A 19,524-nucleotide genomic window follows, 5' to 3' on the forward strand; every position below is an offset into this window, starting at 1 on the left:
GCTTCTGGCTACATTTGCTACTCTTTCTGAAAACAAAAGCAACAATGAAATAAAGCCAGTAAAATAGGAGGGATAAAACCCTGCTAATGTTCATGAGCCATGGATCCAGCCAAGCTTTGAGCCACCCTCCCCCCGGATTTTCAGACTTCATAGACCAACGAAGTGTCTACTTCATTGCCGTGGCAGGAAGTACTAAAGGGGGAAAACGTACGGTTTTCGCCTATGTACGCTACAGTGTCTTTGGAAACCATGGGATTTCTTGGGGCTAATTTACCTGGAAACGGTAGAAAATGTAATTTATCCGTTTTGTGTGATGCAGAGAAATTCTTCATGTGAGTGAGAAACCTGGAGCAGGGCAAGACTGCTTTCTCGGCCCGAGGGCTAGGCTGTGAGGCAAGAGAGAAAAACAAACCAGACAGCGTCAGGGCAGTGACTCCACACAGGGCACCTACAACCCTGCCTTCACTAAATGAGTGACCTTGTAATAGCATTTTTGTCTCTTTATTCTTTAAACGTTATGATCCTGGAAATGCTAGAGTTGGCTCTTGTAGCCCACAGCGCGAGCGCACACACACACTCCCTTACACACACACACACACACACACACACACACACACACACACACACACATCCCCACTGTGAACATTTTCTGCTCATGCAGAAACTACCTTCTTGAGTTCCACCGTGTGCCAAAAATGATTCATGAAACTGATGTTTTTTAGTAAAGCGTGACAAAAAAAAAAAAAAAGAACAATAGGCCGGGCAGTGGTGGCGCATGCCTTTAATCCCAGCACTCGGAAGGCAGAGGCAGGCGGACCTCTGTGAGTTCAAGGCCAGCCAGCCTGGTTTACAGAGTGAGTTCCAGGATTTGCTCCAAAGCTACAGAGAAACCCTGTCTCGAAAAACAACAACAACAACAACAAAGAACAATAGATATCAAATGGGGATGCTTTTGTTTTCGTTGTTGTTGACAATAAGATGAAAACAATGTAAGGTTAAGAGTAAGGAGGAAATGTTAGGAGTAGTACTCTTCATTCTGAAATATTTGTTTTTAATTTTATGCATGTTTGGAGGGGTATGTGCACATCAGGGCTGTGCCTAAAGAGGGCATCAAATCCACTGCAGCTGGAGATCCTGGCAGTGTGAGCCTCTCGATGTGGGTGCTGGGAACCAGGTTCCAGTCCTCTGTAAACACAGTAAGTGCTTTAAACCATTGGTCCATCTCCCCAGCCCCCCAGCCCCGCCCCCACACTCTAATTTATATACGGAAGTAAGATACGGCTTCTCAGACAGAGGTGCTTTGGAATTAGACTCACGGGTAAAGGGGGTAGCTATGAGGTGACAAAGGAGGGGTCATTACAAGCACAGGGGGTGTCTAGCAGATCAGAAGGTAGATCTGTGGAAAGGCAGAAGCAGTCAGGAGATAAGAGAAGGGATGCTCAAGTCAGCTGTTGTGACCCTGAAGTAATCCAAACCAAAAAAAAAAAAAAAAAAAAAAAAGGAGAGGGGAAATAGCTACACATATTGAATAAATAACAGTGAATTAAGTAACCAATAGGATGATTTCACTTGATTTTAGGAAAAAGCAGTTCATTAAATATCTAGTCAGTACTAATTGTCCATCAGTGTCTATATGCCATTTTAATTGTTTGGATATGATTGAATAATATATATCATTGCTTAGATAGTGGATACCATTGTATGCATAATTCTTTCAATACTGAAGATAGTATCTATCTGGGGTAGAGCTAACTCGCTCGGTCAGTGAGTGATCGATCAAGCCATCCCTGAATGAAGAATGAGATCTTCAATCTGGAGTTGGGTTTTTCATGTTAGCATTCTGCAGACCTCTCCCAGGTCCATCCATCTCCCCAGAAACGAAAGGGTTATGTCAGGGTCCACAACGCTAACCTTAATGGAGGGTCCTGTGAATCTTTCACTTTGCTCCAAGCCAAGGAGGTAGAGAAGGAAGGTATTGCCTTTAGCCACAGGGCAATAATCAGGCGTTGAGAGACCCAGACTACATACACCAGTGACAGAGTTTGGGAGATCAACAGAAGACCGCGTTATAAGCCTTTCTGACCAATCACATTTTCTTTATATTAGCTTAGCTACCTGTAGCCCTGTCTGCAGTTCGCCTTCATAGAATTCTCCTTTTTCTAAACAAAAAAACTTAAATAAGGCTAAAAAAAACCCAACCAAACAAACAAAAAAAAAAAACCAAAACACTCTTAACTGTGTTTTGTCCATAACTGTCATTTTAAAAGAATCATCTGGGGAATATATATTTTATAATACAAATCCTGACACAAGATGCCTAGGGCAGAGCACAGGGGTATACACGGAATAAAAAAGAGATCTACCCAGGCAGTTGATACAGATAACAGATAACTTCCTATTCATTAGAACACCGTGCTGGCTCAGTTACACCACCCAGAAGCCTACTGCACCAGCAGGTTCTCCCGCTCCCCTCCTGCTAATCCGTGGGTCCATCCTTGCAGAATTTCCAGCAGATTAAAGACCTGGACGACATTTGCTGCGACGATTTAATGCTGTCTGTGGAGGAGGAAGCTGGCCGTGAACCAGACGCCTGCCTCTTCCTCTATCTGCGGAGCAGAGGACTCTCACTTCTGCGATCTAAATAAACAAACAACGGAAGGCCAAGCACCGACAGCTAATGCGGTCCATGGCCCCTTGTTTTAGTCACCCAACCTCGGCATAGCTCCGCTACAGGAGACACGAGGCTTTACTGGTCTCTTTTGGATAGAACTAAATAGAACTGATGTTTCAAAACACACATTGTTGCGTCCAAAGGGTGCGTTTCATGGAGTTAGGATTGAACTGGGATGATAGAGAACGCACGGGGAAGAGGCTGCCAGGGTCGAGACAAATGAACCAGACTCCTTAAGAGGGAACATTTCACCCTTGGGAAGGGATGCCTCTCTACGAAGATCTGTTGCAATCGTTTGATTCACTGTCGGAACTAGGCTCGTGCTCTATATTTTAAAGCGCAGCCCCCACCTTTCTTGGGGGGCGGGGGAGAGCAAACTTTCACCACAAAGACACAAGAACAGTCAATATTGATCTTCCTGACGAATGGCGCACCTCATGCCACAAGCCGCTCAAGCGTCTGCTCAGCACGGCAGCCGCCCCCTTTGTCGGGACATAATGCCAAGTGGTCTCGTGCGCTATCAGCTGCAGATCACAAATATTGAAAAGAAATAAATTTCGCTGAACGAAAAGCACCTTTCTTTGTTCTGCAGCCCTCTCTCCTCCCAAGTCATGTTGATTTTGGGGCTGTGCATACTCCCAGCACCTGTACTTTTCAATTGTTTGTTTGCCAAGCCCGTTGTGGTTTTTCTTTCTTGGCTTGAGGATCCATTCTAAGTACAGTAACCAATGAAATCGTATTTTCTTTCTCTGTTGGCATTATGTAAGGGAAGCAGCCGCTTTGGGCCACCTACAGCCAAGGTAATTAGACGACACAGGAGGACAGAATAAGAAATCGGAGCTCCTCTACCTAGCCTTCTCCCGTAGGATCATGGGAAATGCATCTCCCCCGCAGACCAAGAGCAAAAGCAAGGATTTCTGTAGCAGCCTTGTTATTTGGCTGGGGTTTTAACGCCATGAAAGGCGATGCTTTCTAACTTGTTTTGCAGAAATCTGCAATCATTCTTTAATTGAGAATTGAGCCCTAAACGATAAGAAATGCTCTTGTAAGTGTGTGTGTTACAATCTGAAGAGCCACGGAGGTTGAGAGGATCTCCAAGGCGAAGGACAGTGGGATCTACAGCGTTATGAAGAGATAAAGGGGAAACTAGAATAAGGGAAGAGGCATAAAGAAGAGAAGACGGGGAGGTACAACTAATACTGAATGCCATATGGAAGCCTACCACTGTAGAAGTTTTATATATATATATATATGTGTGTGTGTGTGTTCCTTTTCTATTGGAACCTATATATACCTATAGGAACCTATATATACCTATATATAGGTATACCTATATAAAAGGAACATACTATAAAATAGGGAAGAGAATGCTATGCCGCCAAGTAAAACCACCAGTTCCAGAAATGGGGTCCATCTTTGAGTTCTTGGCCAAGGGAATCCCACAGAACCACATAGCCAGCATCACAAGCTACCATCAGGGCGACTGGTTGTTCTCTACAGCCTGCTGGCCAAGCCTTATCGCTGAGGGAAACATTTACATCATTCACACAGAGAAGCTGGCTTCCCGCTCAACTAGAAGCCTCACCCCTGGCACTGGCTAGTGCCCATGGTGCTGGGAGGTACTCTGTATGCTGGCAGAGGAGAAAAGGGATCCTTAGCATCACCCTGCTACAAACCCAGGGATCCAAACAGTAACCCTGCAGGGCTAGTCCCAGCACACAGAAGGACTTCTGTTACTTTTCTTTCCAATTTTATTTTACTTTCATGAATCTGGGGGTCCGGATTACCATACTGGATCTACATGGTTTGTGGAAAACAAATACTTATATGTGCACCCAACCCTGCAGATTCCATCCTATTGACAGTGGCAACTTTAGTTCAGGGCCAATGGCAAACTGAGATTCTGTCAAAACTCGCTGAATGGAGGCTTCACAGTGAGATACTGCAGAAGCCAGGCTGCTGCAGCTATCTGAACCACAAGGGTTCCTTTCTCTCTTAGGATGGGTTGAGCTGGGTGGGCTGTATTCACACGTTGTTCTTCCTGGGGCCTGGATGCTGTATTTGCAAGATGGGGGTTCAAAAAGCTGTCTGTGTTTATGGAAGTTAATTTTACTCGAGATAAAACGGATTGCTTCTGATAAGGGGTTGGGACACATAAGGCTGCCACTCACTCTGCCTAGGGAAGAAATTCCAAGTAATCTACTTCTCCCCCAAATTAAAGGGACAGCGCTTGCTACCCAACCCTTATGCCTACAATCAAGAGGTATGTTCTATTGTTGCCTGTACACGCAGTAGGCTCTACGGTACACGCAGTAAGCTCTAGAGTAAAAAGCCGAAACTACACTCCTTAGGTGCCTGCCAATTGCAGCTGCTTTCAGCTTCTTACAGCATCCAAAAGCTTACAGGAAATCTCAGAGGAAACATGGAAATGCCATGGCCCTTGTGCAGCAGGAAACCCAGACCCATGTAAAATGGATTTGTAGAAAGAGTCGTTTCTTATACAAAGCCATCCTGTAGGCTAGAGAGATTGGTCAGTGGTTAAAAGCACTGGCTACTCTTCCAGAGGATTCTGATTCGATTCCCAGCACCGACCTGGCAGCCCACAATCATCTGTAGTTCTGGTTTGAAAGGATTCAATAGCCTTGTTATGATTGCCAAAGAAACCAGGCACACATGCCGTACACAAACAAACATGGAAGTAAAGCGATCACACAGAAGATAGAAAATAAGTGAACTTGAAAATTCTAAACTATTCTATAAGAACAACCAACTCTAGATATGCTAAGATTTATATAATCTCTCATAAATCTACACCAATAGTGTCAGAACCTATAAAATACACTAATCATGTCTCTACATGAGAAGAAAGGTTCTTTTGAAATTAAATATCAGAAATTGTTTACAGTATTGAAAATGAAATTTCTAAAAGCAAAGGATTTTAATAATGTTCTCTTAAGTAGGTTTATAGAAAATGAGCCAGAAAAATGTTTATGATCAATTAAGACAAAGCATTAATGAAGCATTATTCATCATATTGTACAAAATTGATGCCAAAATATCATTTTTTAATTTTTCAAGTCCTGATTAATATCATATGTTGCTAGTATTTATGGAACATTTATTAGCAATAAGCTATTTTAAAGCTAGAAGCTTTATTGTTTTATTACCAGTAACAGGTGGCATTCTTATTTTGCTCTGGCACCCACAAATTATTTCCAGGTCTTGACAGCATCTGTAGAATCTTTTTCAGAATAAATCTTAAATTCTCAGTCAGTTGGGCAAGGCCAAAAATTCTGGGCCAAGTGAATAAATTTTGCATCCCTTTCCTGTGTCACTGAGAGGTGGTCTGTCTGACTTGGGAGATCACTTCCTACCTCAGCTTATAATGTCTAAGCCCAGTATCTGGCCATCTGACAAGAAGATAACAACGCCTGCCATCTTCTGAAAGCGCCATTTCTCTAGAGTTGAAAGACTGCACAGCACTTGCACACTCTTGTGTCTCCCCCCCCCCCCCCGCTCTTTGGCATCTCAGGCCGACGCCATCCTGATTTATGTTCTCTTGTGATCTATCTGGGTGATATTTGTTTTGTTGATAGTCTTTGTCTCTGAAACCTTTAAGATCTCTTTGTCACTATTGAAAGAAGTCTCACAATAAAGAGCCATGGTGTGGGTTTTCCTCCATTGTGCCGGGCATTCCAGCCACTCCTTCCAACCTGGAAAGTCCTGTTCTACAGTTTTTATGAACCTTTTCCCTTTTCCTTTTTTTCTTTTATTTTGTGTGTGTGTGCGTATGAAAATAATTCATAGTCTCTCTTTGTGAGTGTCTGCTCTCTGTCTCTTCCTCCCCTCCCTCCTCTCCATTCCTCCCTCCATCCTCTCTTTCACTCTCATTTCCCATTTTCTTTCATGGTTTCCTCTCTACTTTCTAGGGGCTTCCTTCCCTCACATGGCTCCTCTCTTCCTCTCCAGTGACTTTCTTGAACATATGACCTCACTTTTTAAACGTTGGCATCGCAGCCTTGTATTTGGGATATTTCGTCTTCTTCTCTCATTTGGGGGGCGTATGCAGAATCAGATTCGGAGGGGTTTTGTCTGATTCTCTCCACACTGCTCCTCTGAACTCCATTCCTCTGTGTATTTCAGTCTGTCCCATGTTAAAGACTTTCCTCGGGGACCTGGAGAGGCCGACTGCCCATTCACTTTCTCTTTTATTTTCTCCCTTTTAAATTTATTTACTTTGACAATGTCCTAGATGAACACAATGTGTTTTCATCATATCTGTCTCTCTGTTTCCACTCTCACTTCTTCTGTGCAACCTACACACACACACACACACACACACACACACACACACACACTCCTCTCACAAATACATGGCCACTTCCTTCATAATTATAGTTGAGAGATATATAAAAAGATAGCTAAATACAAACTGCTAAACCCAATTCATATACCTATGTGTCCTTGGGTTAAGGGACGGTCAACTGCTTGGGCCACAGAGAGCCTAATAAGGGGCTCATCCTTGAAGAAAACTGACTGCTCCTCCCTCAACAGCCATTGACTTCCTGTAGCTCAACTAGAGGTAGAGTCTTGAACTGGAATGTTGACTGGCAAGGTCTTGTATGTATAACCTCACGGTTGGGTGTCCGTGGGCACAGCATCCCTGTGGTGGCCAGGAGGCACTACAACAGCCCACTCATTTTGTATAGCAAAGCCCTCAACGTCCAGCTCCAAGCTTTAGACTCAGGTGTGCAGGCCACAGAGAAAGTGTCACAACACCACCAAGGGACAGCAAACCTGTCTTCCCTGTCACAGATTCCTGGGGGTTTGAAGCAAAGGACATTTCTTAAGCTTGCTTGTTTATTTTCTCAAATCCAAGGCTGGGACATACTTTCCTAGCTGAAGGCATTTGGGGGAACAGGGCAGGAGGAAATGGCCTGAGGGTCCTTATTGAAGGCAACTAAATAAAATGTCAGGAAATAGCTGTACCATCTCCAGGTCATTCTTCAGCTGGGACCTTTTTATCCTTGTTTCCAGGAAGTAAATTCTTGTCTTGACTCTGCAGGGTGAGCCAAAGGAGGTGGAACTCAGAAGCCAGTCTCTCACCAGCCTCACGTAAAGCCTTACACCCCACTAGCTGGATAGTAAGTAAAGGAACCTTTGGGATCTGGGTCTCCTGTGGGCATAGCAAGAAACAATGCCTCTCCTTGCCAGGACCCTGGATCGACTTCTGTTGGGAGCCACTGCTTCCTGTTGAAATCGTGTTTAAGCATCTTTATAGCTCTCAAAGAATCACTGAAGCGAATCACTTGATAAACAGTCCCCTCTGTAACTTTATCCTCAAATATAACTTTATCCACCAAAGCGGCCCTTCTCAATCATTTCCAAAATCAAACGAAACAAAAATAAAATTATACACTCTTTATAAGAAACATTGAGTTAACCCAGCGAAATTCTGCAAAGTCAAGAGCAACTGGCCTGACATGACCAGGCTAACCCACACTCCATGGGCTCTGAGAGAGCTACACATATCAATCTCCTAGATACCTGCAAGCCATGTGCAGTCTGCAAATTAAAAGTCTCTGTTCCATATTAATCCCCTTGCAGTTGGGGAGAGGGGATGTGTGTAAGCATGGGAAGTTCACACTGCCTGACAATAGAGCCCTCACCTGTCTTGAGAAGATGGTGAGGTAGGCTTTTATATCCAGCAGACTATCCGTACCCTGGCTTCCAACCAACTACTGCAAAACCATCTTCTGATTCTAAGCAATTGCTCCCTGTGAAGAAGTACAGGCTATGCTCCTTACCCTACCTGCACCATCCAAGGCAAATACCTGGACCCATGAAAAATCCCTTAAATCACAGGAGCCTAGACCCCAGACACATTCACCCTGGGCCTGGTGACTGGAAAGAGAAGGGCTTCTGCCCCCAGCCAATGATACAGAGTGGTGAAGACAGAGACTGATTTGAAAGAAGCTTGGCAGAGAAATGTAACAGCGTTCAGATTCCGGGACTTGGGTAAATCACTGCTTCTCCACTGGGTGTACGGTCCTCCCTAAGCTTTGGTTCCCTCAGCCAGGTCCTGGACATTCTGCAGGGCAACCCCCATTGTTGGAAACAGTTTCTATTGGAAAAGAGACCCAAACACAGAGATGGAAAGGGAGTGGATGAGTTGAACAGAAATTATCAATGAACATTGAAAAGGAGAAGCAAAGATTACAAAGTCTTTTTTAAAAACATTAAAATGGAATAAGAAACATAGTCTCAGTTCAGATATACAGACACACCTGGGTCCTCCTAACCACGGAGAAACTAGAGAAACGCCGGCAATACATATGATCACAGTTCTCAACAGTGTCTGAAGTCCTTTTATGTCCTGTTGGTCCTAGGAGTTTGTCCTGGTATCTTCCAGATGAACTCAAGTTACTATGTGTACTTCATTATTAATTGGCCTGCCAAATGGGGTCAGTTTTCCTTATCTATTCCTTTTATTAGACCATAATATAAAATGCAGCTGATCTCCTATCTGTGTCTTCCCATCCTTTATCATATACTGCACACACACACACACACACACACACACTGTGAATATTTGAGACCCAAACACTGCATGCAGAGACAGACCATCACAAATGTATAATCATGCACCTCAGGAACAAAAATAAACAAAGTGGGAAAAAACATAAGGTAGGTCAAGATCTCCTTGATAGCTGTCGAAATGTCTATAATTCGGCTTAAAGATGTTGCTTTCCAACAACCTATAAATTCCAGTTCCTTTCAGGTCCTCTTTAGCGGTGAAGTTTGTAGTGTACTTGAACAAAGGAACCACAAGTCAATTATCCGATGATTTATTATAAAACACTTTGCCTACATTGGATGGGTGGATGTGTAAACATCGGAGCCCTACACCCCCACATCACAGGACCCCCACCATCACAGGCTTCGTATTTCAGATTTCATTAGCCAATAAAACCAGGTTTATTTATAATAAAGTTAAGCCTTTCAAACCACTGACCATGGAAACCAGATTTTGAAATAATTCAGATTTGTGTATCTGTTCTTTCTAATTAAGGGTAATATCGGGAAGCGCAGACAGTGGGTAGCATTGTTCCAGCACCGTGGATTTAAGCAAGAAAATCTGATTATCGGCTCATGTCAGAAGCCAAGCGATAATGCAGCTTAGCATTCGTTTGGGCTTTTTCTTTGGCCAAAAGATAATTACCGTTCATGAGGCCTTACGTAAGTGTATCTAATATCTAAGGCCCTAAAACTTATGAATAGCTAAAGCATACAATGGGCAAAGAAGAATTATCATACTTACTATTTCTATGCCTTGTTCCACCACGATAATTTCATTACCTAGCAGAGCCAAAGCTCGAAAAATCAAAGAATCATTTCTTAAAGGGCAAGAAGTTGAACACGCTGGCAAGGTTTTCTGCCCGATTTCCTCTGGTGAAAGTTATTTCTATCAAATAAGAAGCAGATGAGGCAGAATTTTAATAGGAAATGTACCAAAGGGGACCTGGAATTGCCTAACCAGGTCATTGCACAAACAGAGCTCAAGCTGGAGGAAGATGCTGTTTTCTTCCACAGGCTGATACTTCTCGGGCCACAGCTGAGTGGGAAGCTTCCTGCTGACAAACAGAAGCGCAGCCAGAGCGGAAAAGCTCTGAGAAAAGCGAGAGTGGCTGAGGGAGCTCCGTGGAACACAATCAGAGTCAGGACGGATCACAGAAGGCAGGCCAGAGACTCGGGGCAGAAAATGATTTGAACGAGTCGCTTGAAACTTGGCCCACAAAACCATTTCCAGCGGCGAAGATGATGAAATGAAGCTGTGTTCAAGGTAATAGGCAAAGAAGCCTTTATAGCAACTACTCTGGTGGATATCTATAATGTCTTCAGCTAGACACTTTTTTTTAGCAATATGTTTTGCATTCTTGTCGGTATGTAGCAGGAGCCCTAACACTTTGTTGAGTCCTTAGAAACACTCTAAGATCAGTGGTTCTCAGCCTGCGAGTCACGGCCCCCACCAGGCTGAACGACCCTTTCACAGGGGTCACATAGCAGATAGCCCTCACAGCAGATATTTATATTGTGATTCATAACAGTATCAAATTTTTTAACACGCAAAACCCAATTGTGTTTCTATATACCAACAATGAACAAGTGCAAACCAAAATCAGAAAAACAATAACATTTAGGGTAACTCCACAAAAATAAATATTTAACAAAAAATGTACAGGATGTATGTCTGCTGAGACCACAAAATTCTGATGAGAGAAACCAAGAGTGTACAGATAAGCTGTTCACAGACTGAACAAATACTCTAAGTGTGCCAAGCTCCCCTCCAGCTATCTATATATTCAATGAAATTCTATTTGAAACCGATAAGTTTTATACATATAAACTGATTCTAAAGTTTACATGAAAAGACAAAAGTAACATACGTCAAAATCACTTCAGAAAAGGAAATGCAAAACTGGAAGAATTAAAGTACTGGATTAAGACTTATTACAAGGTCTGGTCCTTGAGCCTGCACAGTCTGCACATGGGCCCATGCCCCTGTGCTCCCCCGATGAAGATGCAAAGGAAATTCAGCGGAAAATGAGTCTCCTCAATGATTGTTGCTACAATTGGACATCCATCGGCGTGTGCTCAGATACAAAAGCAGACATCCCATAGTTTAAAAAGTTAACTGGAGATGATCATAAATCCTAATGCACTAACTGGATATCAACATGTAGAAGAATGAAAATAGATCCATATTTATCACCATGCACAAAACTCAAGTCCAAATGGATCAAAGACCTCAACATAAAGCCAACTACACCAAACCTCATAGAAGAAAAAGTGGGAAGTACAGTTGAATGCATTGGCACAGGAGACCACTTCCAAAATATAACCCCAGCAGCACAGACACTGAGAGGAAGAGTTAATAAGTGGGACCTCCTGAAACTGAAAAGCTCCTATAAAGCAAAGGACATGGTCAACAAGACAAAACAGCAGCCTACAGAATGGGAAAAGATCTTAACCAACCCCACATCAAACAGAGCTCTGATCTCCAAAATATGCAAAGAACTCAAGAAATTGGTCATCAAAAGAACAAATAATCCAATATTTAAAAATGGAGTACAGACCTAAACAGAGAACTCTCAACAGAGGAATCTAAAATGGCTAAAAGACACTTAAGGAAATGCTCAACATCCTTAGTCATCAGAGAAATGCAAATCAAAACAACTCTGAGATTCCGTCTTACACCTCTGAGAATGGCCAAGATCAAAAACACTGATGACAACTTATGCCGGAGAGGTTATGGGACAAAGAGAACACTCCTGCATTGCTGGTGGGAGTGCAAACTGGTATAGCCCCTTTGGATATCTGTATGGTGATTTCTCAGAAAATTAGGACACAACCTTCCTCAAGACCCAGCAATATCACTTTTGGGTATATACCCAAAGGATGTACATACCACAAGGACATGTTCATAGCAGCATTTTTTTTCATAGCTAGAACCTGGAAACAACCTAAATGCCCCTTGACTGGAGAATGGATAAGGAAAATGTGGTACATTTACACAATGGAATACTACACAGCAGAAAAAAATAATGACATCTTGAAATTTGGGGGCAAATGGATGGAGTTAGAAAACATCATATTGAATGAAGTAATCCAGACCCAGAAAGATAAATATCATATGAACTCACTCATAAGTGGCTTTTATACATAAAGCAAAGAAAACTAGCCTACAATTCATAATCCCAAAGAACCTAGATAACAATGAGGACCCTAAGAGAGACATACATGGATCTAATCTACATGAAAAGTAGAAAAAAGACAAGATCTCCTGAGTAAATGTGGGGCATGGGGACCACGGGAGAGGGTAGAGAAGCAATGTTTGCTGTAATCACAGCACAGGATTGAATCCGGGATCCACCACGAGCAAACTGTTTGAGCTGTCTTTCCTTCGACTCTGTTCTCTCCTCTTAGAAGTGGGGAAAATACTCCCTACGGGGCTGAATCGGAGCGACACCTGGATGATGGCATTCACAGATAGTTTAGAAAAGCCTGATCAGCTAACTGCTGTAGATGCAACAAGTGATATAATTAATTGCTTGATGGCAAGTGCCGGCAGTCCCTGGCTATTGGATTTGCTAGCTATTTAATTCGGGTGAACAGATGGAATCTGGGATGCTCTTTCTTGTCTATCCTGAGCAATAATTACTGACTCTGCTTCGGTCTCTCTGAGCCCATAGAGCCTTGCTTAGTTGGCCCTCCATGCCCTCTGGCTGAAGCAGCATCCACAGGGCCTGCATGGGTCTGCACCAGGTCCTCTGTGTCTATGTTACAGCTGTTGGTGCTTTTGTGGGATCCCTAACAATGGGAGTCGGTGTGTCTCTGATTCTTTCGCCTGCTCTTGGGACTCTTTTTCTCCCATTGGGTTGCCTTCTCCAGCCTCAATATGAGGGCCTTTGCCTTGTCTTATTATATCTTGTTTTGTCCTGTTTGGCTGTTATGTCTTGGAGACCTGCTCTCTTCCAAAGAGAAAAAGGGGGCAGTGGATCTAAGGAAGAGGGAAAGTGGGGGGACCTGGGGAAAGGAGAGGGAGCAGAAATTGTGGCTGGAATGTATTGTATGAGAGAAGAATCTATTTTCAATTTAAAAAACAATGATTCCTATACACTTATACTGAACAACTGACCAGGAAATGGTGTTTGAGCCGTATGTGACTATTTCATCCACTTCTGGTTATGTTCACCTCTAGTGATAAACTATCTCCATGGGAAGCCACTCCCCTAAGTCAGTATTCCCAGCCAATCTGGTATTTGATATCTATTTAATTGAAATCTTGCAAAGGAAATAAAAAACTCTTATACCTTGGCAGCTTAGACCTAAGACCGTTTTCCAGTGTTTTTATTTGGTTTGACTTTTGTTTTATTTCTTTGCCTCTCTGGTTCAACTTGCATCCTACCAACTCCTTTCTATGGGAGGAGGGCGTTTTTCACTAAGAAGCATCCTCCAGTGGAGGGTGATGGTGACCATATCCCAGACCCAAGGCATTGTGTGGGTATCTGCTTCTTAACCAATGGCACTGTCTGAGATTGGGCTTTCCAGGCAGGCAAGGGACCATGATGCCTAGTCTGCAAGCCAAAAATGACAAGGCCCTCTCTGGTACTCTCCCAAGAGCTTTGAAAATGAAATTAGTTACTCCAGCACATAGCCAGAGCCCCCTTTAGACCATGTCTATTTCCCTGCCAAGACTTTTCTGTGCTGCTATGGTGACTTAAATTAGGCATTAGACGCAGGTGTCCCCCAAGGTACTGTTTAAGCCTTTCCCAGCAAGACTGGGTAACTGTTATTTCAACACAGCTATTCCATCTTAGGAAGAATGTTAGTAAGTCCATTTCTTAATTATAAAAGTGGTAACTGTCCACTCTAAAATCCTAAACCATTCTAAAGAGGATGTCGATTTTTACCAACCTTGGAAAATTAAAAGTGAAATGTTCTCGGGTGTTTCCAAAGGTCTTGATGTGTTTGTTTTAGAACGGTACATGCACTCTTTTCTATGCATATTGGGCCATCGTAGAACCAGATGAAGCCACTTCCACATGATCCCAATGAGTACGGATGCCGCACTCAAAACTCAGCTTACTCTCAGAGGCCAATTAGGACGCATTTCCAAGTTCTACTGAAGTCCCGTAAGAGAAGCATCACCCATGCATATGGGGTGGGGTTCCTCTACTGTTCACCTTCATCCCCCTTCCTAGTCTGTCCTTGTGGGCCCTTCTCCCTATCTATCCCTACTGCCTCCAAAAGATCTAGATCCTCAAAATGAAGTCTGGTCTAGCTCTAGTGTACACACACACACACATACACACACACACACACTTCTTCCCACCCTGCCTGTACATTCGTAGACCCAACCCATTCCAAAATCACTCAGCTTTCTAGAGTTCTTTCAGTTAGGTCTCCTCTGTATCCATCACTGGATTAGCAAGGCAAGAGGGCTAACTCCAGTTGCTAGGCATGGAAAGAGGTCCTGAGGACCAGGCCAGCGGCCCGGGCGTCACAACCTCAATTATCAGAGCCTCAGTCCGCATGCGCCACATCTACTCCCTCCAAGAAGTCGTGCCAAATGGGCCTGTTAGGCCATTGCCCCACCCTGCAGTCACAGCCCAGATGCGTTCCCACATCTCAGGAGATGCAGAAAGCGTGAGAATGAGTATGGGTGATCCTCGGTGTCTTCCCACCAAACTGAGCAGGGTCTGGGGCCTCTTCTACTGCTTGGATAACTCATAAGCACCTTTGAGTCTAAAAGGGGATTCCCATCAGCCATGATTCTGGAACAATAGGTGCAAGCCTGGACTATCCTCAGCCTAAGAGAGGGAGCATTAACTGCCTCCTTTGCTCCTCCCACAAATCTGGCCCCACCCCCACGTGATCGGCATGCTGTATGGAAACCGGGGTGCCTGACAGGTGTTCTCACACGCTTCTGCTTGTACACACACTCCCTCCTTGAATGTAAGCAAGCTCAGGAATCAGTCCTACCTACTGAGTCTGGTTATCCCTCCCCAGGGGTAGGTCTAACCCCTGGTCCAGAGAGAGGTTGGCGGTTCTACTGGGTAGCTCAGTCTGGAAACTCAACACACGCCAGAGGGGCTATTTCAGCTACTCCGTATCTCTCTGCTGGGAAGGAAGCGGAGCCCAGGGAGGACCAGGCTGTTCTTCCCATCAATAAAGCCTTGCAGCAGAGGACAGAGGTGAACAGGACTGGGAAGGGGTGGTGTAGAAGAGTCTACACCAAGGAGCAGAGTCAGACTTACGGTCAGGACTACCATGTCTCTGTCCTCCCAGCCCTGGGACTGCCGACGTGCACCACTGCACACAGCTTCTATGTAGGTACTAGAGATCTGGACTCAGATTTTCAAGCTTGTACGTCACGAGTGCTTTGCCAACTGTGTCGCTTCCACCGCCCCTTGTTCAAATTGGGTGCCCTGTTTAATAAACTGTCGACTGGAAATGGCCTCATCCTTTCACCCAGCTTTGCACCTCTCCTGCTTATGACAATTTTAATTATCTGTTTGTTGTCCAGTTTCAATACTAGAATGACAGCTCCATGAAATCAGAATCCTTTGCTTTGTTCATTGCCGTGCAACGTAAGGCAATGTTTTGTGTAGTCTACTTAGGAGAAACTCGCTGTATGAATGAAACGCTCGTGAACCTGTTTAAGCTTTAATAGTAGGCATCTGATAGAAACCAAAAGCAATGCTGTTTATCCAGGACCCCATGTCTGTGACTCCTCTTCAGACCAGCAACAGACTCCAGGCCTCTACCACTCTAGCCGGAGATCAGGGGTCACCTGCAGGACCGCCCTCCCCTCCCCCCACCCCCCCTCCCCCCGCACTGTTTCTGCATGACACTGACCTGCCAGCTTCCTCCTGGGCTCATTATTAACAGCTTTACCAAAGTGAATGTCTATGTCTCCCTTTTTCTCTAAGGTGTTTGTATCAGATGTTGGAAAAGCCCAACATTTCTAAACATCTTCAGAGGCCACTCTTTAGAGTCTAAATATAAAGGTGTCCTCGGGCCACCTCAGCCACAGGAGGAATTAACCCAGTCAGAGGGACATTAGAAGGAGCTGGTGAAGCCTCCCCACTTCTCAAAATCACTTTCTTACAAAAGATGCTCAAATGCCTTGCTGTCCACATCTGACTCGCTTCCACCTGCTGGGACAATGGCTCCTCTTGAGACCATGGTCTGCCCTACATTTACCAGACTCTCTACCACCCTCAGAATACCCACAGCATGGTTCATCTTCAAAATGTCTGTTCAAACACCAGCTGGGGACAAGCACATGCTCCAACAGCACTGACCTGCTGAGAGCCGCCTCTCCTGAACCTACCCCGTGCTAACGCATGGCTTTGTCTACCAGTCTTGAATGTCACACAATTGTAAATATGCATTTCATGTTGATCGTAGACTGGGCTCTCATTTGATATGCGGAATCACTTGTAAACACACTTTGCAAAAAAAAAAAAAAAGCAACATACTTTTCCATAAATACTAATGTTTCCCCAGCTATGCGGTTGGGAAAGTCTCCAGCATTGAACGGGGAAAGCAAGCACCGGAGAGAATGGTGAAGCTTCCTAGAAGGTACAGATAGAGCCCCCTCCACCTTTTCCTGGAGCCAGGCCACTCCAGTTGGGACTGACAACTGAGACCAATTCCAAATTGTGACAGAGCAAGTTCCATCCAGTGTGGGAGCCAAGGCTGGGGAGCAAGCGAAAGTGCCCAATTCACCCACGCACTTTCTAAGTAAATGCCACGCAAGCCAGGCTTTCTGATGGAGCCTAGGATACATCGGTAAGTGAGGTGTGCTTGGCCCTGCCCTCGTGGAGTCTATAGTCTGGCACATAGCTGAACAAATACTTGTTGAGTTGATTGGTTGAGGAAAACCACTAAGTCAACCCTTTTTTTCTTCTGTGTTTTTGTATAGCATGCTTCTCTTGGTCACACCGTTTATATGCAATGCCTGTGGAAGCCAGAAGAGGGCATTGAGTCCTATGAAACCCGACGTAGAGACATTGTGAGCTGAAATGTGGGTGCTGGGAACTAGACCCATGTCCTTTGCAAGAGCAGTAACTGCTCTCAACCACTGGGCCATCTCTCTAACTACACGCTTCTTTGTTCTTAAGATTACAGAACATTTTTCAAATTTATTTATTTTCTTTTAGCACATAAGATGATGTCTGAGCCAGGTGGTAGTGGCACGTGCCTTTAATCCCAGGATTTGGGCAGGCTAATCCCTGTGAATTCAAGGCCAGACTGGTCTACAAGAGCTAGTTCCAGGACAGGCTCCAAAGCTACCGAGAATCCATGTCTTGAAAAACCAAAAAAATAAAATAACATCTATAGATGAAAGTTTCTGTCCCAACTTCCATCTATAGATGTTATTTTATTTTCAGTCACAAAGAAACACACAGAGGCTTATATTAATTATAAACTCTTTGGTCTGTTACCTCAGGCTTATTTTTAACTAGCTCTTACAACTTAAATTAACTCATAATTCTTATCTATATTTAGTCCCATGGCTTGGTACATTTTCTCAGTAAGGCATTCTCATCTTGCTTCTTCAGCATCTGGATGATGACTGCGCATTGTCTTTCCTCTTCCCAGAATTCTCCTCGTCTGATTGCCCCACCTATACTTTCTGCCTTGCTACTGGCCAGTCAGCATTTTATTAAATTAATATGAGTGGCAAATCTTTACAGGGTACAAGAGCATTCTCCCACAGCAACATCCTTACAGCATTTTCATGTATGTTTGGTTTAAGTTATCTGCACACACGCTCACTCCTTTCAGTTCAAAATTCTATAAAATCACTGGCAGAATGTCTGGCCAGCAAGCATGAGGTCCTGGATTTGACCCACAGCACCATCAAAGAAATTATGAAAACAATATGGATAGATATGAAGCAATATGTCCTCTTCAGCTCTCACTTATTTATATATTTAAAATTCAGTGAGATATGTAGACTGTGATATAATTACAATTTATAAACACATTAATGTAACTAGTGATGTCATATTAAGTGTCATGAGACAGACGTAAACATAAGCAGATTGAATATAGACACTCAATATTTTTATCACTGCAAGGTATTTGTAATTAAGATTTCAATAGCGTTGTTCTAATCCTTTGACGCCTACTGACTGATGAGCCATTCTCAGTGGATTTGCACAGGAACGTTTCACCCCTGGATGTCCCACGGACCAGCTCGACTGGCCCTAACAAGTGGAACTGACCCCTGAGAAAAACATCAACCAAACATTCCAGTTACGCTCATTTCAGGTAGACGGGACAAGTAGGGTCCAAGAGGGAAGTGTGCATGGAAGGCTGAATGGAGCCACGGAGGCCAAGAGAAGAGTGTAGCTATGGTGAAAATGTCAGTGAAACTGGACCCTGTTGGAAACTGTAGGCAGAATACGATGCTTTTATGTTTTTGGAAACATCACTAAGTCCTTCGATCCAGCTTTGACCCAGAATGTATTTTTACCACCATCTGTTTGCTTTGCCTACATCTCAGATAGCTTTCAACCAGAAAGAAAACACCAGAGTGTATAAACGTATCCCCTCCACGGACACAGCTATCCTATTAAACAACACACACCTGATTCCCTGACCTGATTCGTTCCGTATTATGTCATTCAGGTCATCCTTGATGTTGTGTGTAGTGTCCAGTATAAACCAGCTGCAACATTGTTTAAATACGCCACAATGAACTGGGCCATTCTCCTGCTGATGGACCTGTCTTTTTAGAGTCCCACTCATTGCAAAACTCATGCCTCCGAAAGTCAGTCCTGCGTCTTCACCAACTATTAATTCCATGCTGGTGAAGACGGCTGGGTTACAGCTCTTTGAGTCTGCAACTGTGTTAAACTGTTAAATGTTCTCCCACGTGATTCTGCAGCATGTGAAGTTTCTGTTTCTCTACATCTCTGTAAGAGTCAGAGATGGGGTGGGGGTGGGGGGTGACTCCAAGGAAACAGCTTCTTTCCAGACACCACAGGGCTGATACGCATATGAACTCACAGAGACTGGGACAGCATGAAAAAGGTCTTGTGCTGGTTCAGCCAGACTAAATTCTAGGAGTCAGAAGAGGAAGCGACACAAAGTCCTACCCATAACCAAGAAGTTATGTATCATGGATGCCTGCTGGGAAAGGGACATGTTCTCCACCGGATGTCACTGGTCATATCAACCACGACCCAGATCAGGCTTGATGCCCAGGAGTAATTGGCCAACACAAAATGAACTCCATGGCTTGTTTAGATTATAATTGTCGTAGTAGCTGT

The 19,524-nt window shown here is 43.9% G+C and overlaps 1 protein-coding gene across 1 annotated transcript in view; it reads right to left on the reverse strand.

The window, feature by feature from the left end:
- The window catches only part of C20H12orf42 (chromosome 20 C12orf42 homolog), an 89,910-nt gene that overhangs the window by 33,444 nt on the left and 36,942 nt on the right, over nt 1–19,524 (reverse strand). The window contains exon 7 of the mRNA XM_075954358.1: nt 275–386. Within this exon, the coding sequence (XP_075810473.1) occupies nt 275–386 (112 nt within the window). The remainder of the gene's footprint in view (nt 1–274; nt 387–19,524) is intronic.

This window comes from Microtus pennsylvanicus, chromosome 20, assembly GCF_037038515.1.
Source record: "Microtus pennsylvanicus isolate mMicPen1 chromosome 20, mMicPen1.hap1, whole genome shotgun sequence".
NCBI classification, from domain to species: domain Eukaryota; kingdom Metazoa; phylum Chordata; class Mammalia; order Rodentia; family Cricetidae; genus Microtus; species Microtus pennsylvanicus.